The sequence below is a fragment of the Amphiura filiformis genome, chromosome 13 (genome assembly GCF_039555335.1).
Source record: "Amphiura filiformis chromosome 13, Afil_fr2py, whole genome shotgun sequence".
In the NCBI taxonomy this organism is placed as follows: domain Eukaryota; kingdom Metazoa; phylum Echinodermata; class Ophiuroidea; order Amphilepidida; family Amphiuridae; genus Amphiura; species Amphiura filiformis.
The window spans coordinates 20879938-20902659 of NC_092640.1; the positions used below are offsets into that span (position 1 = coordinate 20879938).

The 22722-nt window shown below is 36.0% G+C and overlaps 2 protein-coding genes across 2 annotated transcripts; both read left to right on the top strand.

The window, feature by feature from the left end:
• Positions 1–11554: 11554 nt before the first annotated feature.
• Positions 11555–12646, top strand: LOC140167475 (somatostatin receptor type 5-like). The gene has a single exon (XM_072190781.1). The coding sequence runs from the start codon at positions 11555–11557 to the stop codon at positions 12644–12646; it is 1092 nt and encodes a 363-aa protein (XP_072046882.1).
• Positions 12647–20077: 7431 nt separating this feature from the next.
• LOC140168097 (uncharacterized) lies at positions 20078–22437 on the top strand. The gene has a single exon (XM_072191404.1). It carries the CDS (start codon positions 20412–20414, stop codon positions 21591–21593), a length of 1182 nt encoding a protein of 393 aa, XP_072047505.1. The 5' UTR covers positions 20078–20411; the 3' UTR covers positions 21594–22437.
• Positions 22438–22722: the final 285 nt, after the last annotated feature.

A 22722-nucleotide genomic window follows, 5' to 3' on the forward strand; every position in this document is an offset into this window, starting at 1 on the left:
ATAGGCCTACCAAACAAACACAGAATCAGGGTTTTTTTTAACATTAGGCCTAAACGAGTGTTGGGTAAATTGGTTAATTCGTTTTAATAATATTTTGGTCTAAATGTTGGGTAAGCACTACGGTATATTGGCGTATTAAAGGTTTGTAGAACGTTTCATAATGAAACACGCTACAACAAAATTAAAAACATGTGAAAATGTTATTGTAGACATATATTATTTTGGCAACATCGTTCCAACTAAGAATATGTTTTGCAGCAAGTGTTCAATGTTTTTGATTGTTATTTTCATAATGCATGCGATATAGACAACACCATCAAAACTATTCAGTTTAAAAAAATGTGTCATACATTTACAAAAATGATATCATAATTGGCCAAACGTTTTTCTACAGCTTTTGGCAACCCAGCGTTTAACTTTGCTTTAAATTGAACTGCAACAATTTATGATATGAATCCACCTCGAGATAATTCCGAAGGCCTATAGTTTTTGTGACCAAAAAGTTTTCCTCTCGGTAAAGGCACTAAGCATGCTAAGTAGGCATATGCCTATAATAATTGTAGGCCTATTATAGTCAAACACTTCCGCGCATGGTGTCAAACGCTTCGCTTTAATGATGTTTAATAAATCCTCTTTTTGGTCATTCGAGTCAGGTGAACATAAAGCTGAAAATAACTCACTTTGTGTAACTTGATAACTCTTTGGCCCAATATCTTTGCAGAATGGGAGTCTTTCTTACACCCGCTTGTGACCAAAATACACCAAATTAGAATTAGGCTAAGATTTTTTTGATATTCTTAGCCTTAATAGTCGACATCATTAATTGTTCCTAGGCCTATCTTAGGTAACTTTTTTTTACAGTGAAAAATTTCCTGCGTAAACAGACAATTCCGTTTTTGTGGCCATATGCGTAAATGAACGCTGATCCGGCATCAGATCGCGCTTCATACCAGCGCGTTGGTACGCACCAAAATATCCATGTACGCAATTAACTACGCATGGTGTCGCAGAAAAATGCATTTTGACCTATTTTGGTCAATTTACGCGAAAACTAGGTCCGGTACCCCAATTTTTTTGCGCGATTTTACAGAGCTTTTTCTTTTTCATAACATATATAAAATTAAAAAAATTTTGTCTCGACAATTTTTTTATACAACGCAAAAGGTGATATATTTTGGGCAAATTGCTGATTTTGCCATTGAAGTGTACAGAGATTTTTGGAAATGTCCACCTATTTTAAAACGGCTGTAGCTCAAAAGTGAGGTCCGGCACCCCCTGTTTTTTTTCCTGATTTATTATCTACACATATTAATGTACAAAATATGTCAATTTAAAAAAATTTCGTCGATAGGTTTAGTAACGACGGTAAAACCTTAAACTATTATAACAATTTAGAATTTTAAGTTCAAAATTTGGGACAAAGACTAATCGATAGATAAAGGTTGAAATTACTTGTCTGGCTAAAAATTAGAATGATTAAAGCGTTAAGACAGAAAATATCCGGGTTAGAAGTCCTTAGCAACGAAAATAAATTTGAAGGTAAAGCAAACGCAAAAATCACGAATTCTAACAACAAAAGTAGACAAAATGGAAATCAAGTAGAGAATTGTGAAGATATTTTCTAATAAAACTTATTTGTTAATTGCCCAAGATGATTGGCTACACATAATACGATACATTTCAAATCGAAATTTTCCGCGGGAAAAGTAAAAAGCATACCCAAGAGTGCGACGGTCATTTTTGCCAAGGTCGCGTCCGTTAATAATTTGACCTTTAACGGAAAACGCGCATGATGGCCCTCCGACTGCACTAGACCAGGGCTCCGCAAATAGCGGCGCGCGCGCCACATGTGGCGCGCCGTGGCTTCCCGAGTGGCGCGCGGCGCCGTTTATATTTAAAAATAAATAATTAAACAATGCGATTCCCCATGTTATCCTTGTAAAGACAGGCTAAAATAGTACAAAATGTTTCACCAAATGGCGTCATTTGCATCTCAAATTTAAACAAATCAATAGCTTCAGAGGGGGAAACCCCCCTCTAACTCCCCCCACGAATTCGCAGCCATTGAGTGAATGAGTGGCGCTTTGCAGGTTTTTTTTAATTTCCTGTGGCGCTTCAACAAATCTATTTGAGGAAGCCTGCACTAGACCTTACTCAAACAAAACATGAAGCTGGTGTATAAGTTGTTTAAAATCGGTCAAGTACATCGTATTCGGATTGAAAAAAATCCTCTCGCAAGTCTCAATGTTCGCTTACTGTGTATATTAACCCAAAATGGAGGTCCCGTGCAAACAGAGGCAAAAACATTCTACTAAAAATGTATTCAAATTATTATAATAATCATGTCTGTGAATTCAATTTCAAGATAAAAATTTTGTTTTATTCGAATAGGTTTTGCTTATTTTAATTTACATTTTGCGCCATCTTAAAATCGTGTAGAACATGTAATTGTCTGTATAATAAAAGAGCTATTAATTTTTAAAACATGGTTGTCTTAAAATAATAATGTTCATAGTTAAAAGAAGAACCGCTGTAATTTCGTTTATATGTAAAGTATATTGAACCCAAATTTCAATTATGTTTTGAACTTTTTAAATATTTTATAATATTGGCTCAACTCATGCAGTACTTGTAGACGTTTATATAAGGGAAAAATACTGAAAGGTCATATACGGTAATTGTAAGGGGAAGGGCGCTTGGAAGGATCACTTTTACAAAATTACTAGATTTGATTTGTTATGCTTATTTGAAATTGTTTAAATAATACATACATAATTAAAATTAAAATATTATAAAATATTAAAATTTGTACATATAGAACGCAGTTCTCGGCAATATAAACGTCATAAATAAAGACAGTAAAAAACATCATTGTTTTTGGACCCTTAGAGAGGACCCTTAGAGAGGACCCTTAGAATGTCAGAGGCAAGATTCCAGAGATCCTTTGATCCTTGTTCTTATTTCGAGGCCTGAAATGGAACAAATTCGCGCGAGGTGCATTAAAATTGGCACTTTTGAGACTAAAATGGCCAAATATGAGGATAATTTAGACAAAAAATCATGCATATACGTCAACAACCGGGGAGGGGGGGGGGGTGATTACATGGACAATCCCCCTTCACGAAATATTGGGGAGATTTACCCCCATCCTCCTGAATTTATGCACATTTTTTGCAGTGCATTGTGGGAAGACATTACAACTTTACTGAAGAGAGTAAGACCGAAGGTTAAGGAGTATTTGTGCAGGTGATTTGAGTGGAACAGCCAAGTAGGTTAATCGGTATCTCTTTATTAGCTCCTGTAAATATTACCCCGGGTAAAATTTGCCTATAAAACAATATCGTGTACACGATGATTGGATTGAATTGATGCTATTAAAACAACGTGGGTGATTATTAAATATCACAGGAACATGTTTTATGATATAGAGGATTTAGAAAATATCTGATACAGCGCAAAACGTTGTCATGTTCGTTCATTTGAAATTATTTTGAGTCGTCTTTCATTGACATATTTTTTATTAATGTTTATGCATTTGATTGCTTCGTCGTGCCCTTAGACCCCTTTTACTGATTGACTAATTTACTGATTGACTAATTTACTGATTGACTAATTGATTGACTAATTGATTGATTGATTGATTGATTGATTGATTGATTGATTGATTGATTGATTGATCGATCGATGGATCGATCGATGAGCAAAGTTATGAGCAAATCAACTTTATACATTTTGCAGTGCCAACATCAGCTTTAGATAGTGTGATACACATAAATATTATCTAAAGTAATATTCAGATTTCCTTTGACAGCATAAATACGCCTAAGAATACGCCTAAGAATACGCCTAACCTTAGACGTCTAAGATGCAATCTTAGACGTCTAAGATGCATTCTTAGGCGTCTAAGATGCAATCTTAGGCGTCTAAGAAATTCGCGGTAGACTTAAATCAACGAAACACAGGACTAGAAATCCCAAACAACCAATCATCTTAGGCGTATTCAATTATTGACCAATGAAATCTTAGACGCCTAAGATTTTACACGCCTAAGAATTCTTACACGTCTAAGATTGACCATTTGACCGTGACTAGTGGTGGACGGTATCGCAAATTCGATCAAAACGTACAACGGACGCTGTGCGTTAGAGAATATTTCGAACAATGGCTGGGTGGTGTGTTTTTAATAAACTCATTTTCTCTCCTAGCCACCCGGGTCAATCCCAAAGAGAAAGGGGTGATGGGGTGGGAGGGGGATAGGGTACATGTTCTCCCACCTTTCGGCACAATGGCCCATTGTTTTGTTCTTTTCAGCCACTTTTTGACAATTCAGGCGGAACAATGTATTTTACATAATAGGCTTTTTTTCATTTGAACATAATCTAGCAGTTGATGTTGTTGTTGCAAACTGATAAAACTTAAATTTGTTTTAAATATTTTGTTTTTCTGATGACTTGCAGTTAATGTAAGATTTTTATTTGTGTGGCTATAGTGTAAATGATGATGATGATAATGATGATGATGATGATGGTGTTGTTGTTGTTGTTGTTGTTGTTGTTGTTGTTGTTGTTGTTGTTGTTGTTGATGATGATGATGATGATGATGATGATGATGATGATGATGATGATGATGATGGATAATACAAATGATGTCAGATGATTATTAGAGTCGTGGTGGTGATGATGATGGCAGTGATGAGGGATTAAATTTAGTATGAAATTTTCACCCCCCCGCACTCCACCCAGTCAATGTTGTTTTGATACTGAGATAGGAACGGACTAGTATTGGCTCCAACATTGATTAGGGGGAGGGGGTTGCAAGCAATATGAAACATTGATGTTTGCCACTCATGTTACTTGTAATGGTTAAACAAAGAGCACGTGTCGATGGTGTCACCCTGCTCACTTTTCATGTATGTTTTTTCTAAACACGTATGCTATGACTGAGCCAAAATACACAGTTAAGAGACCTCGATACCTCCATTCAACAAGAAAGTTAACCTGACGGTGTAGGTATGATGCGTTTATATCCAATACGTTCAGAGGTCAAGTTATTATTGCACACACATTATAAGGTCAACCAACTATGTCTTTATAATTCGAACAGCGTGTGACATATTTTCGCCAACTTCGGGAGAGACAGGCTAAAATAGTACCGTTTTTTTATTTTTTTGAATTGTGACCAACTTTGAGAAATTTGCACCAAAAATGGTCAAAAAATGCAAAATTTTCAAAAAAATCATAAAAAAGCCTGATTTTCGCCCAAATTTTAAATATTTTTGGTGAAGTTGGTCAAAATTCAAAAAAATGAAAAAACGGTCCCTAGATATTTTATCTAGTTTTTAAAATTTAATAAAAAATTTTTTTTTGGCCAACCAATTTTTTTGTTACGTTGCACGAAAAAATTTGGGCCAAAAACCCGTTTTTTGGGATTTTCTCCAAAAATGAGCATTTTGGCCCAAATTGGACCTCACAGATGAATTCATCAAGTCATTTCCATTCTAAAAATGTATACTTTTATATTCTTTAGACTAATAATTTAGCAGTTATGAGGCCCGAAAGTTTTCATAATTCCAGGGTTCAGACCAACCTTAATTCAGTGAATTCCCCTTCTGTCATAAAATAAAGGAACCCATAATCAGGCAAGAGAAAAGGCCTCTGATCTTGCTTACAATCACATCATCTTGCTATATCATAACTTGCTACTTCATCAACATCTATATCAGCAGTAGCTCATCAACACCTATATCAACAGTAGAGAGCTACTTCATCAACACCTATATTAGCAGTAGATAGTTACTTCATCAACACCTATATCAGCAGTAGATAGTTACTTCATCAACACCTATATCAGCAGTAGATAGCTACTTCATCAACACCTATATCAGCAGTAGATAGTTACTTCATCAACACCTACCGGTATATCAGCAGTAGATAGTTTCATCAACACCTATATCAGCAGTAGATAGCTACTTCATCAACATAACATAACATAACATAACAGAAAACTTTTGGTGCGCTGTTCCTTATGACAAGCTCGTAGCGCTTACAAAGTAAAAATAAAAACATCTTAAAGTACACAAACAAAAGCCTTAAATAAATAATGTTATAGAGTACAAACCTTAAATTTACATAATACAAGGCATAAAATAACACCGTCAACAAAGGAAATCAACGGAAACATATCATGGAAAAAGATAGGTCTTAATCGACTTTTTAAAACTCGCGATAGAAGAGGATTGTCTTATTGTGATGGGAAGTTTATTCCATTCCCGTGAAGCACATAGAGTAAATGTCCTGTCGCCTGCTCTAAGGTGAGCCTTGGGGTAATCCAAACGAAGAAAATCATTGACGGATCTGAGATTACGGGTTGGATGATAAATATGGAGACAAGTGTTCAGATAATCTGGTGCTAAGTGGTTTAGAGTCTTGTAGACGTAGAGGAGCAGTTTGTAAATAATACGCTGTTGGACAGGAAGCCAATGAAGAGCAGATAACAGTGGTTGTGAATCGTGCTTGCGAGGTACATTAAAAACAAGTCGAGCTGCCCAGTTTTGAAGACGTTGAAGACGAAGGACATGTTTATGTGGAATTGAAGACAAGAGACCATTACAGTAATCCAAACGGGACAAAACAAGTGAGCGAGCAGCATGATTACTAGTATCTTCATCAATATATTTTCGTATTCTAGTTAAATTACGTAGATGAAATGTAGTTGTCTTGCATAAATTAGTGATGTGCGTTGTCATAGACATATTTGTATCAAAAAATGAACCAAGATTACGAACTGACTCGGATGGCAAGATGTTTGAATCTCCAATTTTGAGTGAAACATTGTTGATAAAGCGTGAGTTATGAGGAGACGATGCAATGAAAAATTCAGTTTTATCATTGTTGAGTTGTAATTTGTTTTGGATCATCCAAGTTTTGATTTGATAAATACAGTTTTGAAGTTTTGCGATAGCTTTGTCTAATTCACCAGGTATCTTAGGATTACAGGAGACATAGAGTTGGGTGTCATCAGCGTAAACATGGTAGGACACTTTGTTTTTACGAGCAATATCACCGTCAGGTAATGTGTATATTGTGTAGCCAATAGGCCCAACACCTGTATATTAGCAGTAGATGGCTACTTCATCAACACCTATATCATCAGTAGATAGCTACTTCATCAACACCTATATCAGCAGTAGATAGCTACTTCATCAACACCTATATCAGCAGTATAGAGCTATTTCATCAACACCTATATCAGAAGTAGATAGCTACTTCATCAACACCTATATCAGCAGTAGATAGCTACTTCATCAACACCTATATATTAGCAGTAGATAGCTACTTCATCAACACCTATATCAGCAGTAGATAGCTACTTCATCAACACCTATATCAGCAGTATAGAGCTATTTCATCAACACCTATATCAGAAGTAGATAGCTACTTCATCAACACCTATATCAGCAGTAGATAGCTACTTCATCAACACCTATATATTAGCAGTAGATAGCTACTTCATCAACACCTATATCAGCAGTAGACAGCTACTTCATCAGCACCTATATCAGCAGTAGATAGCTACTTCATCAACACCTATATATTAGCAGTAGATAGCTACTTCATCAACACCTATATCAGCAGTAGATAGCTACTTCATCAACACCTATATCAGCAGTAGATAGCTATTTCATCAACACCTATATCAGCAGTAGATAGCTACTTCATCAACACCTATATCAACAGTAGATAGCTATTTCATCAACACCTATATTAGCAGTAGATAGCTACGTCATCAACACCTATATCAGCAGTAGATACCTACTTTATCAACACCTTAGCAGCAGATAGCTACTTCATCAACACCTATATCAGCAGTAGATAGCTACCTCATCAACACTTATATCCGAAGTAGATAGCTACTTCATCAACACCTATATCAGCATTAATTATTACCATCAACTGTAGACCGCTACTTCATCAATACCAATATCAACAGAAGATATAACTACTTCATCAACACCGATATCAGCGGTAGATAATTACTTCATCAACACCTATATCAGCAGTAGATAGCTATTTCATCAACACCTATATCAGCAGTAGATAGCTACTTCATCAACACCTATATTAGCAGTAGATAGCTTCTTCATCAACACCTATATCAGCAGTATATAGCTACTTCATCAACACCTATATTAGCAGTAGATAGCTACTTCATCAACACCTATATCAGCAGTAGATAGCTATTTCATCAACACCTATATCAGACGAAGATAGGTACTTCATCAACACCTATATGCAGCAGTGGATAGCTACTTCATCAACACCTATATCAGCATTTAAGGCTAATGGAACTCGATTGTTAGTTTCCGATTGACCGCCCGCATCACTTTTTCAATTTGACCAAAACATTCATTATTTTCATAAAAAAGTCAATTATCTGAAAATTGAGATGGAAATAATCAAAATTGAAACTCTCAAAATGTCTGACATCCCCTGCTGATCATAATCAGCACTTTTCTTACTTGTAGGGGTAGAGGATGTAGTAAATAATGGAAATTTAAGGATTACCTCATCATGTTTCTAGTGATTACAAAAATTGCTAATTTCTTTTCATTTTTATGAAAACAAATTCAAATTTTTTCTCAATCTGTTGCAAAATGTCTGTAAAGATGATCTAAGCATTAATACCTGTTTTGAGATGGTCTTTCATCAACAATATATACTTTGGTACTGATGGGGTACCTAAATTTGGAGAAAGCTGTTCTTAAAATCATTGATTTTGTTGACATAATGAATAATGAAAAGAGACCGAATAATGAATAATGAAATAGCGACCTCATCCTTTTTTTTAAACATCCAATCGGAAACTAATAATCGAGTTCCATTGGCCTTAACTATTACCATCAACTGTAGACCGCTACTTCATCAATACCAATATCAACAGAAGATATAACTACTTCATCAACACCGATATCAGCGGTAGATAATTACTTCATCAACACCTATATCAACAGTAGATAGCTACTTCATCAACACCTATATCAGCAGCAGATAGATATTTCATCAACAACTATATTGGCAGTAGATAGCTACTTCATCAACACCTATATCAGCAGTAGATAGCTACTTCATCAACACCTATATCAGAAGTAGATAGCTACTCCATCAACACCTATATATTAGCAGTAGATAGCTACTTCATCAACAGCTATATATTAGTATACAAATATTGACTGCTATGAGGGGCACAGTTAAAATTATAGGCCCTCGGTGATGTCAAAACCATGACTATGCCCGAAAAGCCAAGCTGAGGGCATAGTCATGGTTTTGACATCACCGAGGGCCTATAATTAAACTGTGCCCCGAATATTAAGCAGTCAATATTTGTTTTATATACTCGAATAATATAGATTCTTCTCATTTGATTGGTTAAAAGATTTCCTGACTGACAAGGCCTACAAGCTTTGTAACTGCATAGGCCTTAGGCTTAAATGCACACAGTGCATGCCAGAGCAAGGGTGCAGAATTTGGACCGATATCTACCGATTTCATATCTAAAACAACCCTACCGTTTCTGTGCTAACATCACACACTGCCGAGTCTCCAGGTCGTAGTAATTTGTCTAAAAAGTGACATTTGGCAGGTATAAATCCTTGACATGTAACAGAATGTAAACAATCACTGCACTCACGGCGGCCGGTGAAAGATCGTTGTCAAGGAGAGGTCAAATTCATTGCGAACTGTGACCGCGATAGTCTCAACACTCGTAATCAACGCCGGCCGTATAGTGGGTGCGCAATGTATACGAGCGATCTGTGTATTCGGGGTTGCGAATATCCAATTATTTTCCGGGCATAGAATCAACTGTGCCCGGGGCACAGCTATTTTAATGACTCCACTTTTAACCAATCAGATGAGAGGAATCTATATATGAGGTATATAACAGTAGATAGCTACTTCATCAACACATATATCAGCAGTAGATAGCTACTTCATCAACACCTATATCAGCAGTAGATAGCTACTTCATCAACACCTATATCAGCAGTAGATATCTACTTCATCAACACCAATATCAATAGAAGATATAACTACTTCATCAACACCGATATCAGCGGTAGATAATTACTTCATCAACACAGATATCAGCAGTAGATCAGCAACTCAGCTTTTTGTTAGTAATTACTAGAGTTGAAAGACCTACTCTCGTGACCCAGAGTATTCTTGACCTTACTAAAGAAGCCTTGAATTCATAGTTATTAAACGAAGCCTTTTGACTCAGTCTAGTTTAGTTACAAAATACATATTATTCATGTATGGAAGCGATTAATTTTCACTCTTTAAAATCAATTAGCCTACATGAGTACTATTGACTCAAAATAACATCAAGTGCTAATTCGACTGCTGATCTGCAGTGCGAGAAGTGGGTAAGTGCAATAGCTGCCCTGTGAACATATGGCAATTTACACACAGTATATTGTACTCATCTACGCATGGCAGCTACATATGACATTGCACTTACCCACTTCTAGCAGAGAGCAGTCACGCCGTGCTTTTTGACAACTGTTTCCTGATCTACTTGTTCTACTCGGATGTTAAACCAAGTTAATGCTTTACTTTTATTATATTTTGATATTAATTAATATTATTAACTACAAATCATAATACGGAAGAGCATGGCCTAATGGATAGGGTACTTGCCTTTAGTACATGAGGTCCCGGGTTCAAATCTCGGCGGTAAAAATTTGCTGGGATACTGACTTGGAAAAATAAGATGTCTGACAAAATTGGTAACCTCTGTAGATTAAATTCACACTTCCGCTCTCCCCGTGGTTCATTTAGAATTGGGTACATGAATCATGAAAGTACCCTGTCCTTCGGAGGGGACGTTAAGCCGTCGGTCCCGTGTACAGAGAGCCATACCTGTACATGTATCTCGCAACCAGTTTCAAAAAGAGTAGGGTGTTAATCCATAGCTGTTCCCAACCCGTCCCGGCGTTCAAATGGACCTCAATGGAGATATGCTTCAATAGAGACTTTCTTGGGTTAACCAGGGTTGTCAAACCTCGAACAAATCAAATCAAAATTCCTTGTTGAGCTTTTTCCGTATATAGGAATCTTGAATTCACCTTAACTACTTGTACTTTTTATATAGACAACTAAGCAAATGTTTAATTTAAGTTACCCCTCTTAATGATGTTGTTCAATGTACTGTGACCTCGTAGGCCTATACTTAGATTTTTTAATTGACACATAATGAATTGTATCTTTTTTGATGATCTTACTAAATAATTAAGTTTCTCATTTATTGGCAATTGTAAAAGCAAAAATTGTTTAGTTCTTCGTTCAGCTTCAGCATATTCAGATGTGAATGTGTTTTGCTCTTAGAATAGAATACACATCGTAAGACGCTTTGGAACTGAAAACGATATTATATTAAACAAGTTGGCTAAAATTAGCCTCAACACGATACAATAAAAGACACTTTGTCTTGTGTTGAAAGCAGCACACCTGGACTTGTGGTAGATTATTTTGCGACGCATATTCACACAGACACCATGGCTGCAAATTGTTCCTTAAACTCATCGGACGTCACGTACTTCAATGCAACAGATCTGCAAAGCATCAAGCGCTCTCCGGAAGACCGGTTCTTTGTTTCAATCTTACTTCCTGCAATCGCAATATGCGGTCTTTTCATCAATGCAGCATTTGTGTACGTTGTCTACAAAGTTCCTGGAATGCGCACCATAACTAATCTCTACTTGGTGCAGCTATCCATCTCCGACATGGGCACTGCGTTCTTTCTTACATTTGAGTCTGTACACGCTTACTTGCTATCTCCTGAATACAACCTCAAGCAAATTCCAGGTATTGGATGCTCTTTTTATGCTTTGGGCATATATGTCTTCTACCTAAGCGGTGTGAACTTCATATTCATTGTCACTATTGAGCGATACTTTGCTATCTGCAGGCCAATGAAGCATCGAATGTTCAGGGGAACATCCAGAGCAAGAGACACCTCGATCGTCTGTTGGATCATTGGTCTCATGATGGCATCACCACTTCTTGTTCCATTCAACGAGATCACCATCTGCGCTGAGAATCCAGATGCATCTACTGCGCATGATACATGGTTGGTATTCCAAACGTGCGAACCAGCATGTATCTGGTGTTACTATTTTGTCATAACCTTCGACACAGCTCAATTCTGGACAGTGTTTATTATTAACGTTACTATATATGTTGCCGTCATCACGAAACTGCGTAAGAGAGCAAGCAACACCAACCTGCCTGTTTCGAGCACTACCCAGCAAGTGAGCAAAGATGTTACGCTGATGTTGATCGTCAACGGCATCGCGTTTTTCATTCTGTTAGGGCCATGTGAGGCGTGGAATATAGCTCAATTGATAAACAAATACGCTGGTGTGTCAATCATTTCCACCGAGATCTTACCCGTGCTTTTCTGGCTCTCGCGAATCTGCACTTCGATGAATTTTGTAATAAATCCTTTGATTTATGCCGGAACAAATCGGCGTTATCGGCGAGCATTCCAGCAGGTTCTTTGTTGTTCCTCATCTGAAAAGAATCACAAGGCTGATACAAATGGTGAAAATATTAAGAGTGTAAGCGGTGCGGACACATCGAAATAAAATGGCAACCATATTTAGAGCGCGAAGAACAGTGCAAACATTTACATGTATATATAAACGGAACAGACAACATTGTCATAGTGGACTCGGGGACTTTTAATTCATATTCCAGAAGGGAACAAGACATTTTGAACAATGTGTTTGAGAGGTAGTCGTAAGGGACGAAAGGAACGTTTCATCACATTATAAACTTTCAATTTATATTCTATAAGGAAATGCAATTTATGACTCACATTGCACTATACACGTATGATTTACTGGTGAATATTTACAAAACAAAAATAATTACACCTGCATCCCAACCCCAATTGGCCACATTCTGACCGAAGTCTTCAACACACAAGTACCTCACGGTGAGGCCAAACTGGGAGCTGTTGCGGTCAGGGTGGGCCAATTGGTATTGCGATGCAGGTATTAATTCCACCCGAGTTAATACTGTAATATGTATAATTTATTTGGTAATATTTGCTTTATAAATAATATCTATCAGATATGATTGGCCAGAGTGGGGAGATAGAGTTTGGCTTATGCTCTCGGACCTTAGGACATTCTACATGTCATTTTACAAAAATGTAACTCTTATCTAAATTTAGGTGCAAATGTAAATATAGAATTTGTTTTTACCTTGCTTGATTATCATTAATGTATAGACATATATAATATCCGCAGATATTGATAATTGTAGATTTTATTTTTTGATTCGTTAAGTTTTACTCCTCGTCTCGTGTATATAAACCCTTCAGATAGAAAAACGAATATAAACTTATATTTGTAAATAGCATATATTTTCTTTACAACTACAATGTACATAATATACTATTATGAGGTAACACGTGTTAATAAACCATGGGATATACTGGCTATTCGGTACCCTAGAGTACACATGTTAACAATGAGCTATTCTAGTTGAAATCAATACACCCCCTGTAGAAAACATGACCTTAATCTTCCACACTGGGAGTGTGAATTTCAAATGTGGTATTACCTAATTGGGTGACTCCATTTGAAATCTATACCCTCTGTGTGGGAGATTAAGGTCATATCTCCCACAGGGGGTGTGGATTTCAAACTGTACTGGTGTGGTCCAGTGTGGTAAAGTAAGGAGAAAAGATGGACGTGTTAAATCATATCCCAATTTAAAAGAATTTTAAGATAAAAAGATTGATTATAATCTTAAGGTTAAGATTTGTATGGTTCCGTATTGGGTATTTCTTACAAATTTCTTACAATTGTGGTGATTCGAGTTGGGATTGTCTTTATAGAGGTATGTTGTTCATAGAGTTTTTAATTTACTATGAAGACTATGACAGATTATAGCATATGATTATATATAGCATACAATATACTGGTTAACAAAGTTCTTTGTATCTGATATTATAAAAGAGTTAAATAAGTAACGTAAATAAAGATAACATAACTGTCAAAGTAATATATAATTGTGTTTTATTATAACTTTTGAGATGCAGCTACATTAGTTTCAATTGCTTTTCACTAGCATATTATTTAACGAAAGTAAATTTCTTTTTGAATCATAGACAATATTATTTGACTGGTAAAGACGACAGCGGACTGCATGTTCAGTATGTTGTTTCACACCCAATAAGTTTTCTTCGGTTGCTCTCTCAGTACGTTTTCAAGTACTCGTAGAAAGGACAAAAATAACAAATTCAATCAATCAATCAATCAATCGATCGATCGATCAATCAATCAATCAATCAATCAATCAATCAATCAATCAATCAATCAATCAACCAACCAATCAACCAAGCAATCAATCAATAAATAAATCCTATCTTCAGTAAATAGTATAAAAATGTTTTTGTTCTTACTATGCGACAACATTTATGTTGTAGTTGTTCCCATTGCTATCTTATGTAGATAGCATAATAATAATCTAGCTGTTGTTAGTGTTATCTTCGGTAGTAGCTTTATACTGAGTCTGTTCTCATTGTTATCTCCTGTAAGTGCTGACGTGGTTGCTCTGATTTTCGCCTTTCTTCAGTAATTAACATAATATTGTGGTTTATCTATTGCTATCTTCTGTAGATAGCATAATAGTGTGGTTGTGCTTATTGCTATCTTCAGTAGATATCATTATATTGTGCTTGTTCTTATTGCTATCTTCAGTAGATAGCATTATATTGTGCTTGTTCTTATTACTATCTTCAGTAGATAACATTATATTGTGCTTGTTCTTATTGTCATCTTCAGTAGATAGCATTATATTGTGCTTGTTCTTATTGATATCTTCAGTAGATAGCATTATATTGTGCTTGTTCTTATTGCTATCTTCATTAGATAGCATTATATTGTGCTTGTTCTTATTGCTATCTTCAGTAGATAGTATTATATTGTGCTTGTTCTTATTGCTATCTTCAGTAGATAGCATTGTATTGTGCTTGTTCTTATTGCTATCGTCAGTAGATAGCATTGTATTGTGCTTATTCTTATTGCTGGCTTCAGTAGATAGCATGATATTGTGCTTGTTCTTATTGCTATCTTCAGTAGATAGCATTATATTGTGCTTATTCTTATTGCTATCTTCAGTAGATAGCATTATATTGTGCTTGTTCTTATTGCTATCTTCAGTAGATAGCTTTATATTGTGCTTGTTGTTATTGCTATCTTCAGTAGATAGCATTATATTGTGCTGGTTCTGATTCATTCATCATTTATTTCCATAACAAATAAATACATACATACATCAAAATCAGTAAATACATCAAAATCAGTAAAAACAACTAAATTATATTACACCCACCTACATGTCTCACGCACCACTGAAAGCACAAACACATACAATGACGTAGAAACAACCAATCTCGTGTTTTTGTATTATACATATGGTACCATTTACAAATGTCCAAGATATTGGAATATAAAACAAGTCATAACCCGCCAGACAAACGGTAAACAAAGTATATCAAACCAAAACGGATGTTATGGTAAACACTGACAACAAAATTGTATATCTATATATTTAAACAAATAAAAAACAATTAATTATTTAAACTTTAAATTAACATTATGTGGCTTATGAAGTATGACAGTATTAAAAATATCATTAATGCTGTCAATCAATTGTACATAAAGCCATACATCACACGCTCTGTGAGAATGACAGGTTGCTCTATAGGCTACAGTAACAATACCCATGCCAACCAACTCGGTATCTGCCGTAAATAACATGCTGATTCTGTGATCAGTCAAAATGTTATATTGTCATCTTTAAAGTGATTGAATCATTATTTACTTTTTAAAAGAGAACCAATTGATCAGCAATTGAAAACGTTTCATCAATATCACTGAACGAACATTAATGATATGAATGTTCATTCAACACATGCGCCAGTGCTTCATTTCCTCAAGTGAATTAAACCATTAAAAAAATGATTGGTTTCTGATAACATTGTCATGAATGATAGATGGTCAGTATGTCGACATTAAGAATGCTTTATCATTGGGCGCAACAGGTGGTTGGTGAATTTTAAATAAATTCAATAAAAATGGATTAAAATGACACAGTATCGCTGCCCAAAGTCGACAATAGCGATAGAACCGAATCAGCAACTCATTTTTACCAACACACCACACAACACAATTCCACACCCCACCACAGCAGAAACAACATCAAAAACATTACCAAAAACTTGCAGTAAGAACACCACCACCACCACCCCTACAACCACTACCACCACCACCACCAACAACAACAACAACAACGCCCGTCATTAAAAAGTGCCTGCATCCACGTTCAATCACCCAATCACCCAATTTGAGACAAGATCTCTGAAGGATGATAAATTTATATCAGAGACTTAATAATGCATTATATACCCAATCAAATGACGATTAGTTTATGTCAGAGACAAGAGAAAACACATACCCGCGCACCCCCCCCCCTACACACCTCACCTACACCCCTACGCACATGTAATTCATTGATGATTCACCATTATGTATAATTAGATTGGTAATATACTATTTGAAAATAGAGTTGTCTTACCGGTTCCTGGAGATACACACAAAATAAACAAGTTACTTTGCCTATAATGAAAAACACATATAAATGTATGGAGTATACAAAATGCATTCCCGCACACCTACAATCTCCCCACCCCCACACCATCACACCCCATAAAGCTATAGCAGCGAAATATTATTTCGAAATGAGTTTGTCAGGTTATCATTAGAATATTATAGATAATTCTCACATAAAGTATTTTTTGTCTATAATATTTCAATGTCGTTACAAATTTACTTTACCATAATAAGCTTTTGTTATCAGTCCTCTGAGTTGAATAATCACGTCTACAATAACAAAAGGCAGTTTAAATTATAAATGCTTCAACTGATAACAAATTATGCCTGGCCAATTTCCACCTAAAACTGCGGTTGTTTTTAAAACTTAATCATAACTCATCTGCTTAATAAGACGATATTAAAGTTGAAATGAAAGAAAACACAGTTAATATCATATAAAGGTTATTAACCTTTTACTGCGGAGACTGGTTACTAGAGGCTGATATCAGCACGAACATTTCAATAATATTATCAAATTTTGTAATTTTAACCATTATAGTAACAAAATCTATTTTAAAGACATTATTCAATTTTTCGAATGAGTACAGACACAGATAGGTACGGTTTGGAACTGTTTGAAACGTTTTATTTATTTTGTCATCTTTATATTTTTGGCGGGAATATAAAATTGGGCACCATCTGCAGAAATTCAAGGAAAGGCATTAACCGCTGTTCGTGAATCAGAATCAAAGCCGTATATAATCTCCTCAATGGATGCTACTAATCGCAGTAAGCTTACCAAATCACCCATACACTTTTAACAATACATTTTGCCTTTAGCTGGAGGCGACTTCTGCGAGTTGCAGATTTGAGCTTTTAGTTTTTGATGATGATTGCTAAATCTAACGTAAAACGTCACACTTAACATAATTGTGTTCCTCAAGATACTATACACCTTGAATTAATTTGATTAAAACCACAAAATGAAATGTAAGGTGTTTTTGTAGATATATATGCCTCATCGTAACTTTTTATGGATATATGTGTGTGATTTGAAACTACTTATTGTCTATCATTTTTATTTTCAATATATTAAAAATCAGCATAGGAATGATTGCGAAGCAGTTTTTCTTAGAGATAGAATCCTCTTCTTCTCAGCAAATGGTCGATAACGGCATCACCTGTTTTGCGAGAGGCGTTAAATAATCTCCCTCTTTCCAGATGACAAAATAGTATTTGGTATTAAGAAGAGACTGGGTAAATACCAATGTAAATAATATGATTTTGGTGAAAAAAGCATTGAGACAAAGAAACGTAGATTCTTTTGTAACAGTATTGTTTCAATCGTTAGTTATGGTGATAAAAAACTTGTTTTCATTATTTTAAGGACTAATGCTGTCCCTTCAGACGATATATTTACTCTTATCTTATTTGATTTCTCTATCCCTGCAGGGATGCCAAGTTCTCAACATTGTATACGAGATATATTTGCGGCATATGATAAGATAATTTTAGATTTGCTAAATTTTGTACTTCGGTATTATGTTGCAATTCTTTCCATGCCTGCAGTATAGGTATATAATGTTGCGCCTTGTTTTTTTTGTTTTTTTTAATAACCCGCTATTTTGGAAGTATCGTGTATAACGTAATATTATCTCGTGATTGTGTATTGAACTGAAGGCCTATAGATAACAATATCGCTACTCTTCTCCATCTGACTCATTAATTCAGTCGGTAGAACATCGATCCGTTATCCGAAGGTCCAGGGTTAAAATCCTGGATGGTCAGTGAATGGAGACTTGTGTTTAAAAACCTTCCTCATGAGGAACACATAATATTATTGATTAAATATAAATAACAAAATCATTTCTATGGAAGAAAAACAATTATGTCAGGGAAAGGAATTAAGCGATTGAAACAACCAACAATGTAGTACTAATGACAAAATATTATTATTAATAATATTAATATGGTTGGCTTGTTAAAACAACAAGTTATAATACCTTTTACAGACCACTATTACCAGCCACATTATAGCATTTTGTCCATACTATTAACGCTACTGTAATATAAACAAAATTACAACATTGTTATTCTTCCTATACAATATAATGTTCCCAAAGCAAACCTATTACATTATACTAAAACGCCATCAGTATTTCCCTTTAACGATTAAGTCATCATAGAGCTACATTATCAAGCATGACTTTCCCCCGAATGAAACGGACACTAGAAGATTTATATTGGCATTTTATTAGTATTTAAGTGTATAAAAGCTTTGTAACGTTTTTCTTTCTACCCTATGTAAACACCCCTTCGCCAGAGTACGTTTTATTTCACTGCAGAAAAGCGTCGACCGGTGTCGTAACTGCGTGTAAGTCACGGCGAGATGTGGCCCATGAATATTAATACACGAAGCCCGCCACTATTGAGTGGTGTGTGAAGCACAGAAGCTCTCAATGGAATAGCCGATATACCGTGATTGAAACACGTATATTTGGTTAGGTTTAGTGGGAAATTGACAAGACACACACGCTGGCATAAAAGTTACTCATAGTTTGAAGCAGATGGGTGTTTTACATTACTCCATTATCAGTATTAGATGATCACCGTGCATGACATTGGCCCAATGCCGACACAACCATCAACATCGACCAATTTTGTGGAGACTCTTTCTTAAGTGATCGGAGAGTCAGTCATCTTCCGTTTTGCTGATGGACTCGGGTGGATATATGTTTTAAACTGTTCACCAATATTAGCTAACGTATTTTTCGACTTATTTGTGTGACGGTATGCTGTTTGTGCATCCTTAACATATGAGAACCTGTGGACATTTTATGCATCGAATCAATTGCTGCAGTTAGTGGTAAATAGAGTGGAATGTTAAAGTGGGAACCAACGAACTTCTTGATTAATGTTTACTTTTGATGTTAGTGCCCATAAAGTAGCTATACATACGGCTAAAATTGGTATGTATAAACTATAGCTATCTACAACTGATATGGGTATTGATGAACTCCCTGTCTATAGAACTGATAACGGTATTATGGTCCAGCTATCTACTGCTGATACGTTTATTGATGAACTAGCTATCTACTACTGATAACGGTATTGATGAAGTAGTTATCTACTGAAGATACGTTTATTGATGAACTATCTATCTACATGCTGATAACGGTATTGTTGAAGTAGCTATCTACTGAGGATACGTTTATTGATGAACTAGCTATCTACTGCTGATAACGGTATTGTTGAAGTAGTAATATTATACACTCATGATAAACGATATTACTGAAGTGGCCACCTACTGCAGCTGATCTTAGTTTGGATGAAGCCTCTATCTCCTGCTATTGATATTTACATTGATACGCTGCTGACCTGTCCAAGTTATCCAGACTCTATATATGTAATGATTATTGTCATTGATTAATGAATTTACTTTCTACTGCTGATATTGTTATTGATGAAGTAACATTCTATATCGATGTAAGTGGTGATGAAGTATACACAGCTGATTTAGGTGTATCAAACTTCTACGTTTATGAAACGTTCTGGTATCGGATTTGATGACGTCACTATACCTATATAGCTGATTTCTAGTAACGCTCTAATCTGGATGTTCCATCACTTGTTTTTGGTAAGGTGGCTATTTGCTTTACATTGGAATTGATGAGGTAGCTTCATACTATAGACACCACTGTTCCTGCAGAAACAACTGCTCGAACAGAGCTAAGACACCATAATGTGGACAACAGGTTTCTTTCAAGTAACGTGCTTCTGGACAGCATTCCTCTTGTACTTTCTTCCCATTAATAGTGAACCTACCGTAACAGTTACGGCACCTGTGAACCCAGTCGATGAAGGTGCCATATTTTCTATTCATTGTCAGGTGTTTAATTTAGGGGAAGGTCAAGAGGTCACGCTGTTAAAGGTCACAGGTGGACGATCTCAAAGGTTGACCCTTGAGGGTACTATCATGGTATCGGACGATAGAATGTTTCTTGCTGTACGTCAACTCAACGATGGAAGCACTGTGTATTTTCTTTCTGTTATTGATGCAAGGAAATCTGATGATCGTGAGTATCAATGTAAAATTATAGACCCGGCTGGTGATGCGACTAATTTACCTGAAAAGTCGGTTTTTATTGGTGTTAATTATTATCCTGATTCGGAACCAGAATGTGCCTATAACTCTCCACTGGTGATTCCTGAAGGAGGTGTGGTTAGCTTTAACTGCAGCTCTGTTTTAGCAAACCCAGAAGTTGATATTCAATGGATTCGCACAGGATCGCAAGAAAAACTTAAATCTGCTGACATTTTCCGCGGTGATAGAAAATATTCTGTGGTCTCTTTTAGAACAAAACTTACTGATAACAACGCCGTGTTTTTATGTGAAGTATCAAGTTTAGCATTTCCTGACAAAACAAAAAGCTGTCACGTGGGACCTTTACTAATAACATCTAAATCGGGTGCATCGGATCCGAATCCTGATATGAAAATAGATGATCCAATTTTACGAGGAAATCAGGACAATGACATATCATTTCAACCGACCCTAATAGCCAAGAGACCGCCCATGAAAACAGAGGATTGTAGTAAAGTATGTTTATCTACAAAGTCTCTAGAATCGAAGTGGATTCTTGCAACGATCTTCACCGGCTGTGGAGCGTTTATTTTTCTCATCCTGGGACTAGCTTTATTTGTAAAGTACTTGAACGCACGCTCGCCCTACACTAGACCCAGGTATATCGCTACACCTAAACCAACTGCAGATGGGATTTATTCCGAGTTGGAGTGTAAGAGAGGAGATGGCAAATTTTATATGACGTTGCAGAATAAACAACGGGAGTTGACGGTTGGTGGACCTAATGTGGATAGTCGTAGTGAACGTTATGATCCCATGCCCAATGTGCCCAAGATTTGAAGTGCATTCTTTGTAAATAAAACTAACCCTAAAACAATATGGAATAAATGTTTAAGTATAATGCATGGCATGGGCTACTATTATCGACTTCTCATCAATTCTATCCAGATTTGCTGCCAGCTGCAAATCTGATGTTTCTTATCAAATGGCTTTACAGTATAGCTTGAAAAAAGAAAATTGGAACGCTTTATTGTATGCATTAAAACAAGATATTTTACAGTTAACATGATAATGACTTTCGGCAGCTATGACACTTGAGCATTCTTCGACTACAGTCTCCGATGGTTATCTACATAGTGTTTTTGATCCAGTTCGGTACAGTTCAGATCCGGATCAAGTACGCAGCTGCGTTTTGCGCATCAGTAAACCGTGCTTCCTGCGTGCAGTATTCCCATGCGTATAGACCTTTTTGTGTGACCTAGTCTGATCCAGATTAGTGTGGTCTATTCTAATCCAGATTAACTCTCAGTGCAATACACACGTAAAGATGAACCATTAGTCAACATCTAAATTGATGCGGATTAAAACCGTAGGTTGACTTGCGCCTCTGTGGCCATTTTATCATCTGGGAGCGGACTATAGAAGTTATCTCTAATAATTTTAGCGAAGCAAGTAAACTTTAAACAACCATGCGGGGCAGTCTGCATGCGGATATAGGTAAACTTGTATTTGAACAAATGAAACTCACAAATGGAAATATAGTGTGCAGAACAATACAATAACCACAATGGAGCTTTGGTCATTTGGGAGAAGATGTTTAATTATAAGACACGAAGTGAAACTGAAATGGGCTATTCCAGTTAAAATCTATATGCCCCTATGGAAGACATTACCTTAATCTCCCACACAAGGAGTGTAGATTTCAAATGGAGTCACCGGTTCTGGTATACCCCATGTGACTCCTCGCCACAACTGAGCCCGGATGTCGCCAGTGCCACTATTGAGATATGCTCCATCGAACTTAACAATAAACAATAGGAAAGAAAGGATTTATTGACTGTTTTATTGATTTTCACTACTTAAATGTCAAGTACTATAGACATGATATACATCATTTTAAAGCTAATTTCAAGCAGAATATTTTGGTTGAATATCTCAAAAATGATGATTGGCGACATCCGGGCTCAGT